The 18,673-nt window shown below is 47.4% G+C and overlaps 1 protein-coding gene across 1 annotated transcript in view; it reads right to left on the bottom strand.

Moving 5' to 3' along the window:
- Positions 1–18,673, bottom strand: part of LOC105295454 — a 47,312-nt gene that overhangs the window by 21,117 nt on the left and 7,522 nt on the right. The window contains exons 3-4 of the mRNA XM_023533603.1: positions 12,338–12,483; positions 8,807–8,884 (exon numbers count right to left, since the gene is read on the bottom strand). Of these exons, the coding sequence (XP_023389371.1) occupies positions 8,807–8,884; positions 12,338–12,483 (224 nt within the window). The remainder of the gene's footprint in view (positions 1–8,806; positions 8,885–12,337; positions 12,484–18,673) is intronic.

Consider the following 18,673-nt stretch of genomic DNA (forward strand, 5'->3'; position numbering starts at 1 on the left):
AGGGAGGACAAATTTTCAAGTGACTTGAGGCTTCTGCCCGCCATGTGGCACGTCCAAACCATCACTGCTTGCCAGCAGAGTTCAGGCAGTCTCCCCCGTGTCTTCGTGTAGGAATCCACTCGGCAGGCGTCTTGTCAGTCCTGGCAGAGGACGGTGAAAATGGCCCCCGTCCTAGCTGCTCTGCAGGGCCACGTCAGCTAAAAGTGCCTCGCCCTTCCCTGGGGGAAGAAGACTGAGCAGGACAGGAGACCAGAAAGGCAAGCAGGGCGGCCGAGTGGACCTGCCAGCCAGGCCGCTGAAGGCCTGCAGCGCGCATGAGTGCGCTCAGCGGACGATACCCAACCCAACCCAAACCAGACCTACGGAAAAAAGACGCGAAAGCGAGGACCCACAAATCCTCGTCCAAGAGGACAACGGCTAACCTCGCTGGCTGAGCGTCTGTCATCCGTGGGCTCAACACGCTGGTTAACAAATGAGTGAGACATCCCTGCTGAGGCGTCTGCATTCTGGAGAGGGCAAAACGTGAAAAATGATTCACCACGCACGGCGGTGAAAACGACAGTGCGAACACCTACAAGTTCTGACACGACGTCGTGAGGAGAAAACGAACCCCACCAAAGCACTGTGTCACTAAGAATGACCTTTCAAAGCACTGCATCCGGAATTGGAGTGCCTCTTCTTGGTGGCCGAGCCCCTTATGCAGACGGGGCTCACCTGGACAGCCACAGGCTGAAGCAGGGAGGCAGGTGATCCCACTGAGTTACTGGCTTAATCTAATTTAGACGTGAAAAGAGAAAGTGACGTGGCCAAGGTCCAAAGCCAATGACAACTTAGCAGGGCCTGAATTCGAAGCCATTCACCTCCGACTCCGAACCGGGGCTCATCCGATCGTGAAGGCCACGGGGTTTGAATCCACTTTCTCACGGCATCGCATGCCGCTTGATTTCATCATCAATAAAGGAGGCGTCTGAACAAAATTTTTTTAATATCTCCCAATTTTTAAAAATATACCTTAGCATAATTCTACTTAACACTAAATATCTGTACTCTGTTTCCGATTGTTTTATTCTGCTGAATATGCAGTACGGCTGACACTTAAACAGTCTGAGTTCTACTGCTTCCCACGCGTGCCTCTCCCTGCTTTATGCTTCCTCAGCCCTAAGCACAGGGCCCTCTGTAACTGCAGTCACAGTGCGGCTGGGAGGGTGACGGGAAGCTCCTGTGAAGGCCGTGTCCTTGATCCATCGCTGGACACGGCCTCAGCGTCATGAGTATCTGCTGCACGACTGGCAATGTTAATGTCCCCAAGCAAACCAGAGGGTGAGGACCACATGTCCACCATCTCTGAGCATCTGGAAACACCACGGATGTCTGTCTGCTCACGCTGGTCACAGAGCCCACGGTGGCAGGTGCAAAATCACCTCGCTACACGCTTACAATACAGCCCCGCGCCCAGCTCGGCAACCCGTCAGCTTGCCCGACATCGCCGCACAGACACGAAAACCTTTGACAGTCACGTGTGTCTTTTATACTTATTTCTCTAGGTCGGTTGTTTTGTTGAAAATGACTCGCCGAGTCATAAAGAAAATACTTCCGCTTAACTTCCCAAGGCCAACGGCCTTTCCCACCCTTTCCATTTTAACCATCCCACATTTCTGCTGCTCGTATTTAAATAATGGACCTTCCTTGTTCTGCGTTCCAAAAGTCAGGTTTTTTGAGACGCGAAACTAGTTTTCCCATGGAAAAGTTAAAAAACAAAACAACTGACGTGCAGGGCACTCGGGTCCCCACGAAGCGTGGTCGGCACAGCGGGGGGCGGGGGCACTCGGGTCCCCACGAAGCGTGGCCGGCACAGGGGGGGCCACCGCACCGCCGTCCCGACCCCCACGGCCGAGCTGAGACACGGTTCCGCACCCCGCTTCCATGGCCTACGTGGGGGGCTCTCTCCATGCCCCCGCCCCGCCCCTTCCACTCTCCCTGGGAACAGAGACGAAAGCAAAGGCCAGCAGGTGCCCAGGCCCCGGTCCGAGGACGGGGCTGGGGCTGGGGCTGTGCTCTGCCCAGAAGAGACGCCCAGGGCAGCGGCTGCTCACGAACTCCCCTGGGGCAGCCCAGCACGCAGCCCAGGGTCCTAGAGGAGGGAACAGGCAGTGACCTGAAAGCAGGAGCTTCTGGTGCGGAAGTCACATGACCATTCACTCATCCACTCATCCACTCATTCACTCTTTCACTCAACAGACGCTTACTGAGGACGCACAATCTCCGAGGTTCTGCACATTCAGAAAACAAGACAGGCACGACATGTCTGCCAACACAGAATCTGCAGTCTGCAAAGGCAAAACACGCTCCTCGGCTCTTCGAAATATTTATAATTTAAGAATCGGGATAAATTAGCAGAAGAAAGGAACACAATTCCATGAGAGTGGTGACAAATAATCTGTCCTCGGTTAGGGCATCTGGACAAGACTCTATGGGCATAACAGTAAAGGGAACCTGAAGGAAGAGAGAAGGGACAAGGAGGGACAGTCCTCCAGGCAGAGGGGACAGAGTGGACAAGGCCGTGGAGGAGAGAGACTGCAGTTTCCACGACAGGAAAATGCTGATGGAGAACGTGCTCTCGGAGGGTGGCAGGGGAAGAACAGGCTGCGTCTTGGACTCATTATGACAGCGAATATTTGCTGAGGACCTGCCACATGCCAGGCAGTCTGCTAGGACCTTGGGACAGATCAGTATAGAAGACAGACAGGGTCCAGGTTCCAACCGAGAGGGAGAGACAGAGGTACGTGCATCTGGACCGCAGCCGCTCAGCTGACGTCCGTGTGAGGGGACCGCGTGCACAGACAGCACTCACTGCGCACTCATCCGAGCGTGGCTAGTTGGGGCACACATCTAGATACATGTCGAAATTATTCTCATACGTTTTTCTGTAAGCAAGGCACGTGTGTGCCCATTTTTTAACGGAATATGCTAGAGAAATACTAGATTAAAACAGTAAGAATTCAGTCCTATCTATACCCCTCAGTACACAAATCACATTTGATTAATTTGTTTCTCATCTGATAGGACAAGGCAACTACTACACAAATAATATACTCCAGCCAAGGGAGATGGGAGGCCTCACGAAGTATCCCTGTGGGTGTGACACTATCCCTCCCCGCAGCACGTGCCCACACACACAAGTCCAATCACACCCGACAACCCGGCCATGTGTTAAGCTGGTGACACTTCCCCGCTATGCTCTTTCGTGCCTAAATGCCTGTGCCCGTGCTGTTCATCCTGCCAGCAAAGCCCTTCCGCACTGTCCCTTCAGCCAGTTAAAGCCTAGCTGTCACCTGTGCGTGTCACAGTCACGCACCGTGGCCTCCAGGAAGGTCGGCCCTGAGTGTGATGCATATGGCTCCTTCGCGTGGACGCGGTCTATTTGCCACCCTCTCGCCATCTTCTGCATGAGGCACATGCTCCCCGAGCCCTACAAGGTACTCTGCTCAGTGAGTCCCGCTGCTCACTGCTCCCCGCCCTGGGGGCACGTGTCCTGGGGACCGACACCCCAGCATGGAGGCTAAAAGAAACTGGCAGGCAGTGAGACGAACGTCTTGCAGCCCAGGGAAAGGTGTGCGGTGACGGGAGGCTGGGCAGAGAGGGTTCCCAGCACAGGGAGACTGGGGCCGGGGCAAACTTCAGAGCTTATGCTGAAGCGAGCCAGCTCCGGGTCTCGGGGCTGCAGCTACAGAGAAAGTCCGCCCTCCGCACAGCATGGGTCCCGGGAGACAGGCTCCGGCCACTGATCCCCAGAGCTCATGACCTCTGGGGGAACAGGGAGGTCATCTAAGGTAGGAAGGATAAGTCCCAACCATTTCTCACACATACATATGCACACGCCCGAGGAAACCCTGGAGACAGCTCTCAAACACGGCAAGATGCCAAAACCAAGACAAGGAAACTCAGCCACACTTCCTCAGCCCGCCTCTCAGGACAGACTCCCCTCCGTGTGCTGACGGCTGTCATTCCTTTGACAGGGACACCTTCCCATTTCACAAGCAGAGATAAAGACCAAAAATACTGCCTGTGACAGACAGTGGGAAGAATTTCAGTCAAATGAAATTAATTTGCCTGAAACAGCTTGTTATGGAAGAATAAACAACAGGCCTTGGGACAGAGCAGACGTGGGTTCAAATCTGTCACTTCCAACCTACCTGAGCTCAAACGGTTACCTAGCAACTCAGAGTCCCCATTCGCTGGCCTGTAAAATGAGGGTGCCGCCACCCCACTCCAGTGGAAAGCTCTCGGCACTCAGCCTGGCACACAGTCAGCCCCCTTTCTGCTTTCCCCTTCCCCAGGTTTTGGTGGAAGACAAAGTAAATAAATAAATAAGGTCCGGGGTACCCAAAGGGCAAGAAGAAATGAACTAAGGCATAAAAGAGAGAGGACAGGGAATGCACACCAAACCGCAGAACTTCTAAATTTCACTTAGGGCCTTTTATGGGCTTGAGGGGTGGGGGTGAAGGTGCTCACGAACAGCTCACATTCTGTGGTTCCAGCAGCTCCGACAGTGGCTTGTCAGGCGCTCCCATAAGAAAAGCATCTGGATGGCATCTGGCACGACCACATCCTATAGCAGCCAAACCAGCGTCCCCCAAGCATCTACTTACGCATCGCCAGTGACAAACGCAGTGCCCCACAAATCTCACTCTTAAACACTCTCCCCATAACTGAGGCTGTCCTTCCTCGGGCCAAAAAAAACCGTGCCTCTTCAAAGTCCAATTCCATTTCAGCGCTCCGAACAACACAGACATGTCCCCTTTCGATATTTACAGATAGCTCAGTTCTCCCTTCAACATCTGCATTCCCCTCCTCTGAGAACACTGTAGGTCTTCGATGTTCCTTTTGGCCCTTCGCTCATAACTAAACTCAGAAAAATGTAGGTGCATGTGAACATCTATAAATTTGCTGAAATGAGAAAATATACAAACTCCCTAAACCAACTTTCAAAAAGTATGCTATTTTATTTTAATATTGATCTTCCTTCTTGCATTTCTCTTTATAATGCTCTTGTGTTTTTAACAGCTTTACTGAAGTAAAGTTTATATGCCATAAAACACCTAATTTAAGTAAGAGGTCGATGAATTTTAGTGAATTTATACAGTTGGTTTTGCAACCAAATTTCAATAGGTATTGCACTGTATCCACTCATCGATTGTGGGAAATTGCCATCTTAACGATACTGAGTCTTCCAATCCATGAATATGGTACATCTCTCCGTCTATCTAGGTGTTCTTATCAGCAGTGATTTTTACTTTCAGTGTAGTGGTCTCGCACCTTTTTTAATAAAGTTATTACTAAGCACATTATTATTACTTAGATGCTACTATGAATGGATTTTTTTAAATTTCACTTTCAGACTGTTCATTTCTAATATGTAGAAATAAAACTGATTTTTTTAGGTCGCTCTTCTATCCTGTGGTTTTACTACTCTTTAAAATCATCTTAATCACATTGAGTATTAAACGTCAGGCTGTGCATCATTTCAACTAGCCTTTCTCGCAAAAGCTATGCCAAGAAGAAGGCAAACATTTCAACCCACGTTTCAGAAACCACCTGCTTCAGAACAATAATCCGCAGTAAATCATTAAAGAAAGTTCACGTGTCCCACTATTTGTGTTATAGCAAGTTTCAAATGATCACTTGGCAAACTTACGCTTATTTTGTATTTTTGAAACTACTGCCCCCTCCCCCTGTTAAGATCTCTGTGCAGGAGCGTGCTGAGAGCACTTGTTGGCTGAGCACAGTCCACTGCCCATTGCTGCGGTCTCATGGGAGCGCGGCTGAGCTGAGTGGTTCACGTCTCGTCTACGGTGCTTTTGCAGGACAATGACAGAGCCGAAGAGCTGCGACAGAGGCTGCCTGTCCTGCAAAGCCTAGAATGCTTGCTATCTGGTCCTCTGCAGACAGTCTGCCAAACCTCGCTCTTGGAAATGCTGGGCAGATCTAGCAAAAGTTAAGTTCTCCCTCTGTTAGTTGAGGAGCATTAACGTCCTAATAGATAGAACATTCTAACCCTCGAAACTTTTCTCTTTGTCTCTATCACCTAAGGTTTTCGATTGTTTTCCTCAAAATTTTCAAAGCTTAACTGAAAATATAAACTAGAAAGAGCACTGAGTTCTAGAATAGATTAAGTCTTAAAGGTAAATTAGATATGGATCAGAACAATACAATATATACATGCATTAAAGGAAGCTACCAAAATAAAGCTTATATTAAAATATTTTAATGTATACATGGATTTGTTATACAGTACAACTATACCATGAAATCTTATAAAGTACATAAAGCAGAGAGATTCGTGAATTTTTAAACTGTTAAGCACTCACGGAAGACCAAATCCTTCATTTTAAAGACTTAAACCCAAAAAGATAAATAAATAAATAAAATAAAGACTTAAACCCTCCTGTTCAAAGAAATACATTGCACATACCATGTAAAACTAGACCGAAAGAAAAAAATGAAACTATATGACACATAATATCTTTGGCCAACACCTAGGAATGCTATAAGTCCCATCTAATACATTAAAGTGAAATTCTTAAAGTCTGATCAGTTAAAAACATTTTAAATTAACGTAAAGGCCTAAGTGAAAAAAAATAAGCATATGTGGATGACACAAAAAGAAAAAGAAAGAAAAAGCAAAGTCAAAGAGAAAGACAAGTACAGCTATGAAATGGAACTGAAGGCCAAAACAACACTTCCACGTTCAAGCCCACCTCCTGCCACTGCCCTAACCACCAACACGGCAAGCCGTCTGCCCCAACACGCTCATCCACAGTGTCCAATCCGGGCAGCGACGCCCTGCTCTAAACAGCAGCAGCACGTATGCAGGTAGCACATATGCAGGTAGCACGTATGCAGGCAGCACGTACGCAGGCAGCACGTACGCAGGCAGTACTTGCCTCCCGAACACTAACTGTAAAAGCGTAACGCGACAGCGTTTACAACTCTAAGTCCCTAACGCTGCGTGGTCCCTGAGATGACAGGAATGTTCCCTCTCTGTCCGATGCAGTAGCCAATACCCACTGGTGGCTGCTGAGCCCCGGAAATCTGGCCGTGTGACTGAACGACTGGATTTTAAACTTTAATTACTTTAAGTTTACACAGGCACATGTAATAAATGGCTATCCTACTGGACAGCGCAGGTCCGGAGAACTACGAAGTTGACTTCGCGGAATGCCCATTGCCTTTCGGAAAAAGGAACAATTTCCTTTTACTAGATGTGTATTTACTAACCTTCCAATGTTTCTTCTGTTCACACGGTAATATACAAGTCCTTTGCTGTTAGTGACCTAGCTATGTTTTCCTTCCATTGTCCAGATTAAAAACATACACGGTTCTTTTTGTCTGACATTAAATACAGTATCACTTTGAACTTGTCATCTCTGCAACACTTTAAAAATAGGGTCATAATGGTACACAAACTGCTTCACCTGAAACACTAACAAAATATTTTACTCCTCTTATAAAAATGAAAATTAAAACACCAAGAACTATAAGTGTCGCTTTACAGACGGAACGGGGCGGCCAGAGGTGCACTCAGCGGAATCTGAGAGAAGGCGGGATGTCAAAACAGAGGGATGACCAAGAAGTCGAGCACTGAAGACACCAGAGAGAATGAGATTTGGAAAAAAGCTAATCAATTAGCTATAGGTCCATGCTTCCTCGTGCAAAATTCGTGGAATCATATGTTTCCAAATTCAGAAATACAGTGCACGTGCCATCACACTTATGAGGGGACCACCCTCCCAGCAGGATCTGCTGGTGGGACCCACCGCTATGCTCTGCCCCTGGGTGTTCAACCAAGTATGTTTTCTATATCTCTACTCTCAAACTTACATCTCTGCCCTAGACGTCTACACCCAGCCACCAGCTCCTGCAGATACTCTGAAGCAGGGACCGATACCAGTCCATGTCCCATTAGGAACCGGGCCGCACAGCAGGAGGTGAGCAGCTGGCAAGTGAGCGAAGCTTCATCAGTATCTGCAGCCGCTCCCCAGCGCCAGCATCACCGCCTCAGCTCCGCCCCAGAGCATCAGGCATTAGATTCTCATAGGAGCACCGGTCCCTGGTGCCAGAAAGGTTGGGGACGGCTGCTTTAAAGTCAATATTCATTTATTCACCAGAGCTTCACTAAGTATTTACTGCATCCTAAGCACTGTTTTAGGTGCTGACTACATGCCCACTTGCAATGTGTACCCTTAGACACCCCCCACCTCCAGGATTTGGTGCCTCAGAGAACGGTGCTTTCCTCTGCTCTTCGTTTCAAGCCGTCATCCCTGACACCGTTCATGCTTGCACTTCCCATCCATCACCAAGTCCCTCTAAATCTCTCTCCAATCTATTTATCTCGCTCCTTTCCACTGCCGTCGCCCCTAGACGAAGCCAACGGTTCTTAAAGGGAGGCAGTATTGCCCCCTAAGGAACATTTGAAAATATCTGGTCGTCACAGCTTGTGAGGGTGATGCGCCAGCACCTAGAGGGCAGAGGCCAGGGGTGCTGTTACACGTCCTATAGTGCACAGGACAGCCCTGCACATCACAGATTATCCGGCCTGAATGTCAACGATGCCGAGGTTTAGAAACCCTGCTTTAAGTAAACAGAAGAGTGATGCATGCGAATGATTTTATTTTTGTATTTATGACAGGTCTTGAAAGAAACTACAATTCAGAATAATTTTTAATGCTATAAAATAAAATGCGATTTTGATCCAATTCTATTATAATGAAATACTTATTTAGATGTGAACGAAGTGAACACTTACTTGTGCACGTTCTCCACTCCTATAATGATCATGATGCAGTAGGAGATTCCGGTTTGTACGAGAAAATGTAAGGCATACCTATAAAAAGTGAGAGCGCTATTAGGATTGCCCATTCGCAAACTTCGAGGTGAGACAATTCAGGCTGCAAAGTGTTTAAGCAGAACACAGAACATTCCCAGATACAGAATGAGAAATCGAATCTCCAAAGCCTAAAATCCCATAAACACCCTGGAGGGGGAGGCCCATACCGCAAGCCCCAAAAGAGCTGGGAAAAATAAAACCAAACCCCACAAGGCACACTCGGCACCCTGGGATTCCACCTCTCCTGAGCTACGTGAAAGCGCCGTGGGGTTATGTGGCTCCGGATTACAGCTTGTCTCATAACTCAAGGCACAGTGGTGAAAAGCTGTCATAAACCTGGATTTCAGACTTGTCCTGTCAGAACATCAGTTATTTGTTTCCCCAAATGAACTTCTCCAATATCAGCTTTGTACTCTCTCTTTTCAAGTATTACTCAAAGCAAAGTACTAAATATTAGAATTTACTGAAAGGCACATACACCCGAATCTATTCATTCTGAAAACGTGATGGCTCAAGTCACGTTTTTTGTACAAGCTTCCTTGTACAAATCTAGTCAACTCAATTTGCAGTAATTGACCTACGAAATCACGTTCTGGTTGAGCCAACACAGCATTTTCCATGTAGAAATTCACCATTAAATGAGAACTAATTGATCCATTCGTTTCACAAAATTCATGCAAAACATGATTAGAATCTCTGGTTTTGAAATCAATCCAAACTATCCGTGAATTATGTGTGCATATTTCTTTCTCTTTTGATGGCATGAATAATTTATGAAAAAAATTTCAAATTGTTGCGCACAATTTAAATGTATTAATAAGGATCTTAACGTATGATTAAAATTATGTTTTAACCTAATCATCATGGAAAAGTTACTTAAATTTTGGAACAAGTTTTTCCATAGAAATAGTACAAATAGGAAGCAGGTTCCAAGGCAGGCCCGTAGAAGTAACTTATTTTACTCATTGCAGAGAGTACGTCCGTGGGTCACTGAGCCTGTCCATCCGTCTCTCATCCCACCTCAAACACGCACTCACGCTACTACGAGAGGACCACGAGGAAGCAGGAAACCATATATGAAACAGGAGGAAGCGAAAAAATATGATTAAAACACACATTTTTTCAAACTAATTCTCCGCCTTCTGTGCACTGCCGGCATTAACCACTCACTGACGAATGTAATGTGAAAATGCTGAAGAGGCCTTTATTAATTGAGAGTAGAACTCATTAAAGATACTTGTCTTAAACAAACAAACAAAAAAATCTGAGGACTCCTGGGGAAATATTTTTTCTTTTCTAAGTAAATCTCCTTGGAAGATGAGGAATAAATGACAACTGTAGAAACTAAGAGTTTCTCTTCTCAAACAGCACCACGGTGCCTCACACCACCTGAAGGTGCCCAACGCCCCCGCGCCGCGTTCTGATGGCACGCTTGGCATCTCGGGGAGCCGGCCTCCTGGTACTAAGCCTTTATTATTGTGACGTTTACCCACACAGAGCAGATCTGCGTTCACCTCTGTTTCACCAACCTCCGTGACAAGCATCAAGTTGCTTTTCTGCTCCCTGACAGCACTGGTGATTTTCTTTATAATTTCCCATATGCAGCTATTCCGTTTGCCCTCAGTAGAAAAACGAGCATGATAAATACACGGTAGCCACTTAGTACTTTTTAGAAGAGATAATTCAAGAAAAGTGTTGACTGGGGTACCTGGCAGGCAGTAAGCATTCAACTATTAAGTGTTATTATTAATGTAAAAATTCAAGAAAGATGGTATCTTAAAAGTCTATTATAATCCAACCCTAGTCATTTTAGAGTTGAAGAAACTAAAAGTTGGTATCCTGACTGACATTGAAACTAAAGTTGTTCCTTTCTGGGCAACGTGTCCATTAGCTGATTCTTCAAGGGGTGAGGTGGAACCCGATGAATTATGTGTTATAATCTTTCAAGATGCCTAAGTTCTCTGAGAACAAAACAGTCCTTTATTCCAAAACTTTAGTTTGTTTTTAGATATCACATTTTACCTATTTTGAACTTCAAATCGCACTAAAGGCAAGTATAAAATTTATTGTTAGTATATAAGAGCATGTTTTTAAAAGGTTGAGAGAGGCCTCTGATCATTCAACTGATCTTTCCTGAACATCTGTACTTTCTGGAAGGCACCGCACTGGACACTAGGAATAAAGAGTCGACGAGACAGTCTCTGTCCTCAGAGCGCTTCTAGTCTAGAGAGAAAGACGTACAAATAAATGGACTGCTCTAATACTGCACGATAAACACGAAAACAGAAATGGGGCCAACATAAACATTTCTAGTCTGGACCACCAACTGGACGATGGTAATGACGGACCATGATAACAATGGTCTTGACCTCGTGTAACCTTCCACGCCCACAGTGAGCTGCTGTTGTGCTAAGTCAGCCCCTGTCCATAGCATTCTGTCTGCTGGTCCTCACTGCGATCTCTGGCTCCACTTTACAGATAAGGAAAGTGAAGCCAGGAGCGGTGCGTGACACATCCAGTGTCACACGGCCACCAGGCCAAGGCACCAGAGTGGAATCAGGGGTGTCTGACTGCAGAGGCTAAGCTCTGTTCCTTACCTGACACTGTTATCAAGACAGTTAAATAAATAATGAAAACTGTAAGCGGATTCTGTTAGAAGAAACTTGCAGATAGTTTAAAAAAAAAAAAAGCTTAGGCCAAACAGAAGTTGGTAAAATGATCAATTATTTTGACAGAGCACTAACACGTCTTCCAAAAGGCAAGCGGTCAAGCTCAGTGAAAGATGGGACCGCCGGCAGAAAGGGCCGAGACCGGATCTGCATGAATACAGCAAACGTGATGAACCACAAAGCAGCCCTTCCACTGCGGGTCTGCAGCTCTGCCAAGGCGCGGCGTCCTCCCCCGACGCCTGGCTGTCACACAACCACAGGCACCTGAACAAACGGGGAGGTGGCGTTTCTGACTTTAAACCCTGGGGGCAGCCCTGACAATGAAGAAGTAGTTAACTGGAGGAAACGCCATAAACGAGAGCTTTCCACTGGAATAATTCTTCCCACCAAAAACAACCAACCTCTTTTCGGTAAATGGTAGAATCTAAAAAACGGTAATAGAGTTCTATTGATGGGTTTTACCAGACTCTCAAAACCCACTTACCCAGAAATAAAAAAACTATTTTAAACAGTTTATTTCTTTGCAAAATAGGTGAGAAGGATTCCTCATGACAGAATAAAATGTCTTTATGCTTCGTCTGTCCTTTTTCATAAATTATTAACGAAACTTCCCTCTGAGCCCACACTGGAGACAAAACCCATTCTCCACTCTTCATTTTGTCTATTAAAAATAAACGCTTTAAATTTTATAAGTATACAAAACTCTGCATAATGTATCTTTCTACACACTGATTCACAAAGACATCCAAAGTCTTCATTTAAATAGGATCAGAATACTTACCATCCAAAGCAAAAAAGTGCAAGATAAAGGCCCAAAAGGGTAGCAACGACATGTCTTATAAAAGAGCTAGTTTTGCTTGAATGTAGATAAGTTCGAAACCAAACGGCTGCTAGCAAGGCAAAGAGTTGGCACACCACAAAGTTGACCTGTAAAGAAAAATTAAAATTTCACGTTAGCAACACGGACTTGAATTTTTCATTTGCTGTCACGTTTAAATTCTCAGGACAAAAACACCAAGGTTATATAAAATTAAGATCTTCCAAAAGAAACAAAACAGAAAAATCAGGGACTTTCCCAGGGATGACAGCCTCGAGTTCAAAGTGACGGACCGACGATGCACAGTGTCCATGCTACATGTGACAGTGACAGGTGGCGCCCAGTGTGGTGAAAGGCCTTGAGGGATCAGGAAGAATCTGGTGGACGTGGGGTTCAGACAGAGAAATGGGGAGCCCAGGTGGGTACCCTACGGCCTGAGCGAAAGGGAAACGTGTTGAATGACTTAGATCGAAAAGAAGAGAAACCCTGGGGTCAGGATCCGATGAAGATCCCGGAGGGTCCGGCAGAACGCGTCCTCTTCCACTGGAGGTCTGTCCGCAGGCCGGGCGGGGGGTCAGGGACAGCCGGCCGGTCAAGACCACCACGTGGGAAACAGCGGGAAGCACGAGTCTCGGCTCTGGGGTGGAAGGGATGAAGGTGCAGAGAAAGGAGCCTTCGGAACGCCACGGGGGGACGGACGCGTCTACCCAAGTCCCCACCGCCACTGAGTGACCCGCTGCCACCGTCGACGCCTCGCCCTCCCACGCCGGGGACCACGCCGCCCTCCCACGCCGGGGACCACGCCGCCCTCCCCCGCGCGAGTGACGCAGAGCTGGGGCCCGGGCTGCCGCTCTGTCCTCACCCTCGGCCTTTCTTCCTCCCGAGAAATGACAAAGTAACAAGACTCCTGATATTTAAAGACTCGAGAAAGATCGCTTCTCTCTCATGAGGAATTCTCGTAAAATATGAAGGAAAACGTGTCTTAAAAATCTCTTACAAATAAAAGAAAAAAATCCATTTGACATTAGAAACTTGCAAAAAAGTACAGACGACAACAACAAAAAATCCGTTTCAGGCGCCTCACCGTCTACTCGTAGATGCTGCACAGACCCACCTGTATTCACCTAATACAAAGCAAAACACGGTCATCGCCATAGAATCGTCCTTGGTCACTGACACACAGACTCCTCCATCTTCGTAAACATCCACTTCGACTCAGTTTAACGAAATGAGGTCCCGCCTCACTGCAATCGAAATCTTTGGGGGCGGACCCCACAGTCCCAAACACACACATCCAGGTCTTTCGAATCCTCGGGGCGTGAGGACCGCTTTGTCTGAGCATTAGGGAAAGGGCATTCTAAGCAGGAAAAGGAGGTGTGAAGGCCACTCCGGGGCGCGGAAACAGGTGAGCACGGGGCGGCGGGGAGTCGGGGGGACGAGGTCGGACGGGCGGGTGGGGAAGTGGGGTTCTGACTGTCGTGAGGAGTTCACAGTCAAGCCCCTGAGGGATGAAAACCCACTGAAAACTTTCGAAAGAAGAAAGTGGCTCGATCCCCCGCTTCTGCAAAGGAAGGGGCGGCGATGGGAGCGTCGCTACGCGTGGGGACGCGGTGCCGGACGCTCCCTGGGAAAGGAGGGCCTGGAGACGCGGGGCGGCCGAGAGGGGAGCCCGTTCAAAGGACACTCCGGCCACAGGACTGTCAGGGCCGGTCCCTAGCCGAGCGGGGGAGGGGGAGGGAGAGGCGACGAGTCATTATCGTTAATGGATGACGGCATGAATCAAGACAGGGCAATGTGGGGGGCTGAGCAGGCTGCAGTAGGAGAAAGAATTGTCCCTCAGGGACGCTGAGTCTGAGGATCCCAAGGGACAAGGAGCCACCTTGGAAGGTGGCGAGAAGACAGCTCTGGAGCCAGCAGGCAGCTGGGGACCTGGGAGGAATGGACGCAGCTGAAGGAGAGCCCCAGGAAGACAAGAGGACCCAGGGACGAACCGCACAGACCTGCAATGGTCACATCTGGGACCAAGTCACAGCAGCAAAGCAGAAGGAGCAGGCTGTGGGGCGGGGGGGCGAGGGGAGGCTCCAGAGGCCACGTCACCGTCGGATGTCATAGGGCATGAAGTCCACAGCAAGCCACCTCATCTGGCGACTGCAACTATCCTGGTGGCCTTGGTGAAGGAGCTGCATGCAGTCCAGAGCAGAAAGCCCCGTTTTACAGATGCGGAAACTGAGTCTTGGCGTTCGGGGACCTGTCTATATCACAGAGCTTAATAATTCATGCATTACCCACTTACGGCCAAGGTAACCGTGCAGGAGATACAGAGACATGTGGCATGGGGGTCCTGCCCCGAGAGAACAAACTGGGTGTCGCAGGTCCGGGAGGACCCGGGGAGGGGCAGCGAGTCCCCTGGCCTGGGAGAGCGAGTACCCTAAAGGCGCACCTGGCGTCTGGGCCTTGTAATGGGCCATGAAGGACAAGAAGGGTCTGGACAACACGACAGTGCCGTGAACTCCAGGAGGAGCAGGCAGCATAATTCACATCAAGAAAACAAACTGTAGGGCCCTCCAGTGCAGAAGCCCAGACCCTGTGCTGTCTTACAAAGAAAGTACTAGAATGCATACACGCCCAGACATTAAGAAAGGTCTTAAAGGTGAAACTTCTGCAAACTGAAACCGTGGCTTAGTCACTCTCTGGGGGGCGGGGCGGGGCGGCGGACGGTCGGATGCTGGAGAGGGAGAGGCGGCAGGAGAACGGACACAGCCACGACGTACGGGTGTTGGTCCTGCCTGGGTCCCTCACACTGATCATCTCACTTAATCCTTAGAACAAGGCGTTTCCCCCACTTTACTCAACCAAAATGGGGTCACTTAAAAACAGGGACCCCAGACCCAGACCAAGTGTGGCTGATTCGAGGCTGGCCCAGGCTGCTTCTCTGCTTCCAGAGAATGTCTGAAGATGAAACTTGATGCTTACAGGCAAGGCTTTTAAAAAATGTTCTCTGCAAAATACTGCCACCCTAATTAAGAAAATATCCACAGCCAGCTACTTCCCATAGCTAATAAACACGATAAAAGACCCTACGCCGAGTCCATGGACGTTTTGGCTTGTTACAGGTCACCTCTTTGCGGAAGCTCTCTTCTAAATGGAAAGAAATTTTGACCAAAGAGACTTGATTTTTCTTTTTTCAAACCTATTTTCTTGAAAACATAGTAATTGCTATACAAATGACCGGATGTGCCTCCACAGAAACTGCCCCCAGTAATTTGGGAGTGGAGAATGGAGAGCAGGCAGGACAGAGGAAGGGAGCCCCAGGACAGAAAAATTCAGCTGACTTCGGCCTGAGTTAACCAACTCTGGAAGTTGCTACCCCCGAGGTTCCACGCAGTAATACACATCCACTGGGAACAGCTCTGGAAGGGGGCCCCGGTAACCGGCTGTCCTCCAGGGTGGAGGATAGGGGACATCCCCTGAGAACAGCTCTGGAAGGGGGCTCCCGTGTCCGGCTGTCCTCCAGGGTGGAGGATAGGGGACATCCCCTGAGAACAGCTCTGGAAGGGGGCCCCGGTAACCGGCTGTCCTCCAGGGTAGAGGACAGGGGTGAAAGGGAGACATTTTCCAATGTATGCCCCGTTCCCTTTTTGATTTTGCACTATGGGCATTTATTATCTACCCCCAAATGCATGCGTTTTTAAAAAGCGATACATGCTTGTTTTCCAATTTCCAAACAAAAAATTGACCACCAAGATTTAAGAGCATAGTCATCTCATCTCTCTCCACTGAGTCAGCATTGCTAGCTTCAGCCCACTAAATTCCACGTGACGGCCGGCCGGGTCTTACAGGATGTAATAAGCATTTTCAAACATGATCAGCCCATTAGCATAGAAAAACAAACAACTCTTTCAAGCATAAACTGAACTCCACCACTGTTGGAACCCACATTGATAAAGTAACACCAAACTCATTTAATTGAAGAACTATGATCTCCCCATAAAGGTGAAAATGAATTCAAACCAAAAATTTGGGAATCTGGTCTTCATAAGCACCATAAAAATCTACAGATTATCCAATAAGACTAGCGTGCACGAAATTCAAACTGGACACTCATGCTGAGTCCTCTACTGCACCCTCGTCTATCTCTCTCACCATTCCACCAAATCTGCCCTCCCTCCCAGGTCCCCTCCCTCAGCTAAGGGGTCACACTGCCACATTTACTCATAGCCTCGGGCTTCCAAAACCCCTTTTAAACCATTTCTAAACAGCCCTTGTCACCTGGTGGCCTATGAGTCTGACTTTCTCTTTAGACTGGGAGCTTCTCAAAGCCTGGAGACAAATTTCATCCATCCATGAATCCCTCCCTACCCACACCAGAGCGCAGTGCTTCGCTCCACTGGGGCTTTGAATGGACTGAAAGGAAAAGGGCAGGAAAGAATCACAAAAAGAGGAGGAAAAAAATCACGCCTCAAGAGTTTGCTTAAAATCAAGGAGTGTAGTCTACTAAGAACGGAACAGCTCGAATTTACCTCCCATCTTTCTTAGGGGCTTAAAGCTCTTCATACTAATTGCTACAAATAGAAACTTCGCAACCGGAAATAAAAATAAATAAATATATACGCATGAAGATACATTCTATTCTCGCCCACAAAACCTACAGGCTGGCAAGAGAACACAAATGAGCAATAACAGTGATGGCTGCTAAGTAGAATGGCAGCTGGCAGGCTGGTGTCAGGAGAACACGCAATACAGGGACTTACTGGGCATGCCTTTTGGGACTACACCCTGTCTCCTGAATCATATGGGAACTGCCCATCCTAATCCCACGTAAAGAAAACACAGAGCGTTTAGCCAGCAAGAGCCCCGCTCTGCCAGGACAGGCCTGCGCCTTATTAGAACGTTCCCTCCTCTCCCCTCCCGGACAGAGGCACAGAGAACCCCTCGGTGACGGCCCTGACACCCCACCACGTCCCACTCTGTGCTGAACTCGGCGGCGTTAGAAACGGCCAGTCTCCCAGGGATTTATTAACTGACAGACCCTGAAGTGTGACCTCAGATCACCCATAGAAACCAAAGCTCTTCCAGACGTGCCCAACAGAAGCAGAAAGCACATGATTTAATCAAGAGATTAAAAGTGGGCATCTTCCTCCTGCTAGGTTCATGAGCTTATCTCATTTACTTTCAGTCTTAACCATCTATGCAAAATTCCTATGAACTAAGAAGGAGTCTATTTATATTTACCTGTGGAATTAAAAGGTGCTAGGTTAATTGCATCCACAACTGCTAAATTATGAAGCTCATAATTTAGTAAAGGCAATCTACTGAAATAATTTCATCCAGATAAAATAAATAAACTTACTATACGCGCATCCCAAGATATCACACAGAGCACAGACATGAAGGGTTTATCTGCTTCCTATCCCAACACCTGTCAAACCTTCTCTGACAAATGAGTACCAAGGAGCTCATCCCTAAACAGGACGGGGGAGTACATGTAAGAACAAGGAGCTACAGCCCTTTTATTAAGAGGATTTGGAACTCAAGAGCGTGTGGTGTATGTGTGCACAAGTGTGTACATGTCTGTGTGTGTGTGTGTGTGTGTGTGTGTGTGTGTGTGTGTACACCTAAGTATTTGTCACTCACGTGGTTACAAATGATACTAGCAAATCAGAAGAAACAAAGTAAGGAAAAAGTAAGAGGAGTCTAAATTCACAATGACTGGATAAAAAAATCCTAGTCTATCCATACACTAGACCATAACAGAAATGAACTACTGTGACACACAACATAAATGAAGCTCAAAATTATTAGACTGAAAGAATTCAGAAAAAAAAGAGTACCTCCTGCACAATTCTATTTATGTAATTTCTAGAAAACGTGAACTAATAATCTATAATGACAAAAAGCAGATCAGCGGTTACCTGGAGAAGCAGAGCAGGAAGAGGCAAGAGGGGGCATCGCTAAGGGGCGATGGAGGCGTGCGTGGCCCTTACTGCCGCGATAGTTTGATAAATGGATACATTTGTCGAAACAGCCAATTTTATACTTTAAATATGTACAGTTTACTGTATGTTAATTATACCTCAATAAAGCTGCTTAAAAGTTTTTAAGTAAAAATAAATTCAGACTGACCATCATTTGGGTTTAACTGAAGACCCTCCGATACGATTGAGACACCTTTACTTTTGGAAGGATATTTCATTTCAGTCAAGTATCGTGCTTTGCAGACCAGCAACTGACAAGCAATTTTGAAATGAATACAGATGTGGAACACTTATGTGTCCACATTTCTCCCCATGCATCGCTTTC

This window comes from Pteropus vampyrus, unplaced genomic scaffold, assembly GCF_000151845.1.
Source record: "Pteropus vampyrus isolate Shadow unplaced genomic scaffold, Pvam_2.0 Scaffold105, whole genome shotgun sequence".
NCBI lineage: Eukaryota > Metazoa > Chordata > Mammalia > Chiroptera > Pteropodidae > Pteropus > Pteropus vampyrus.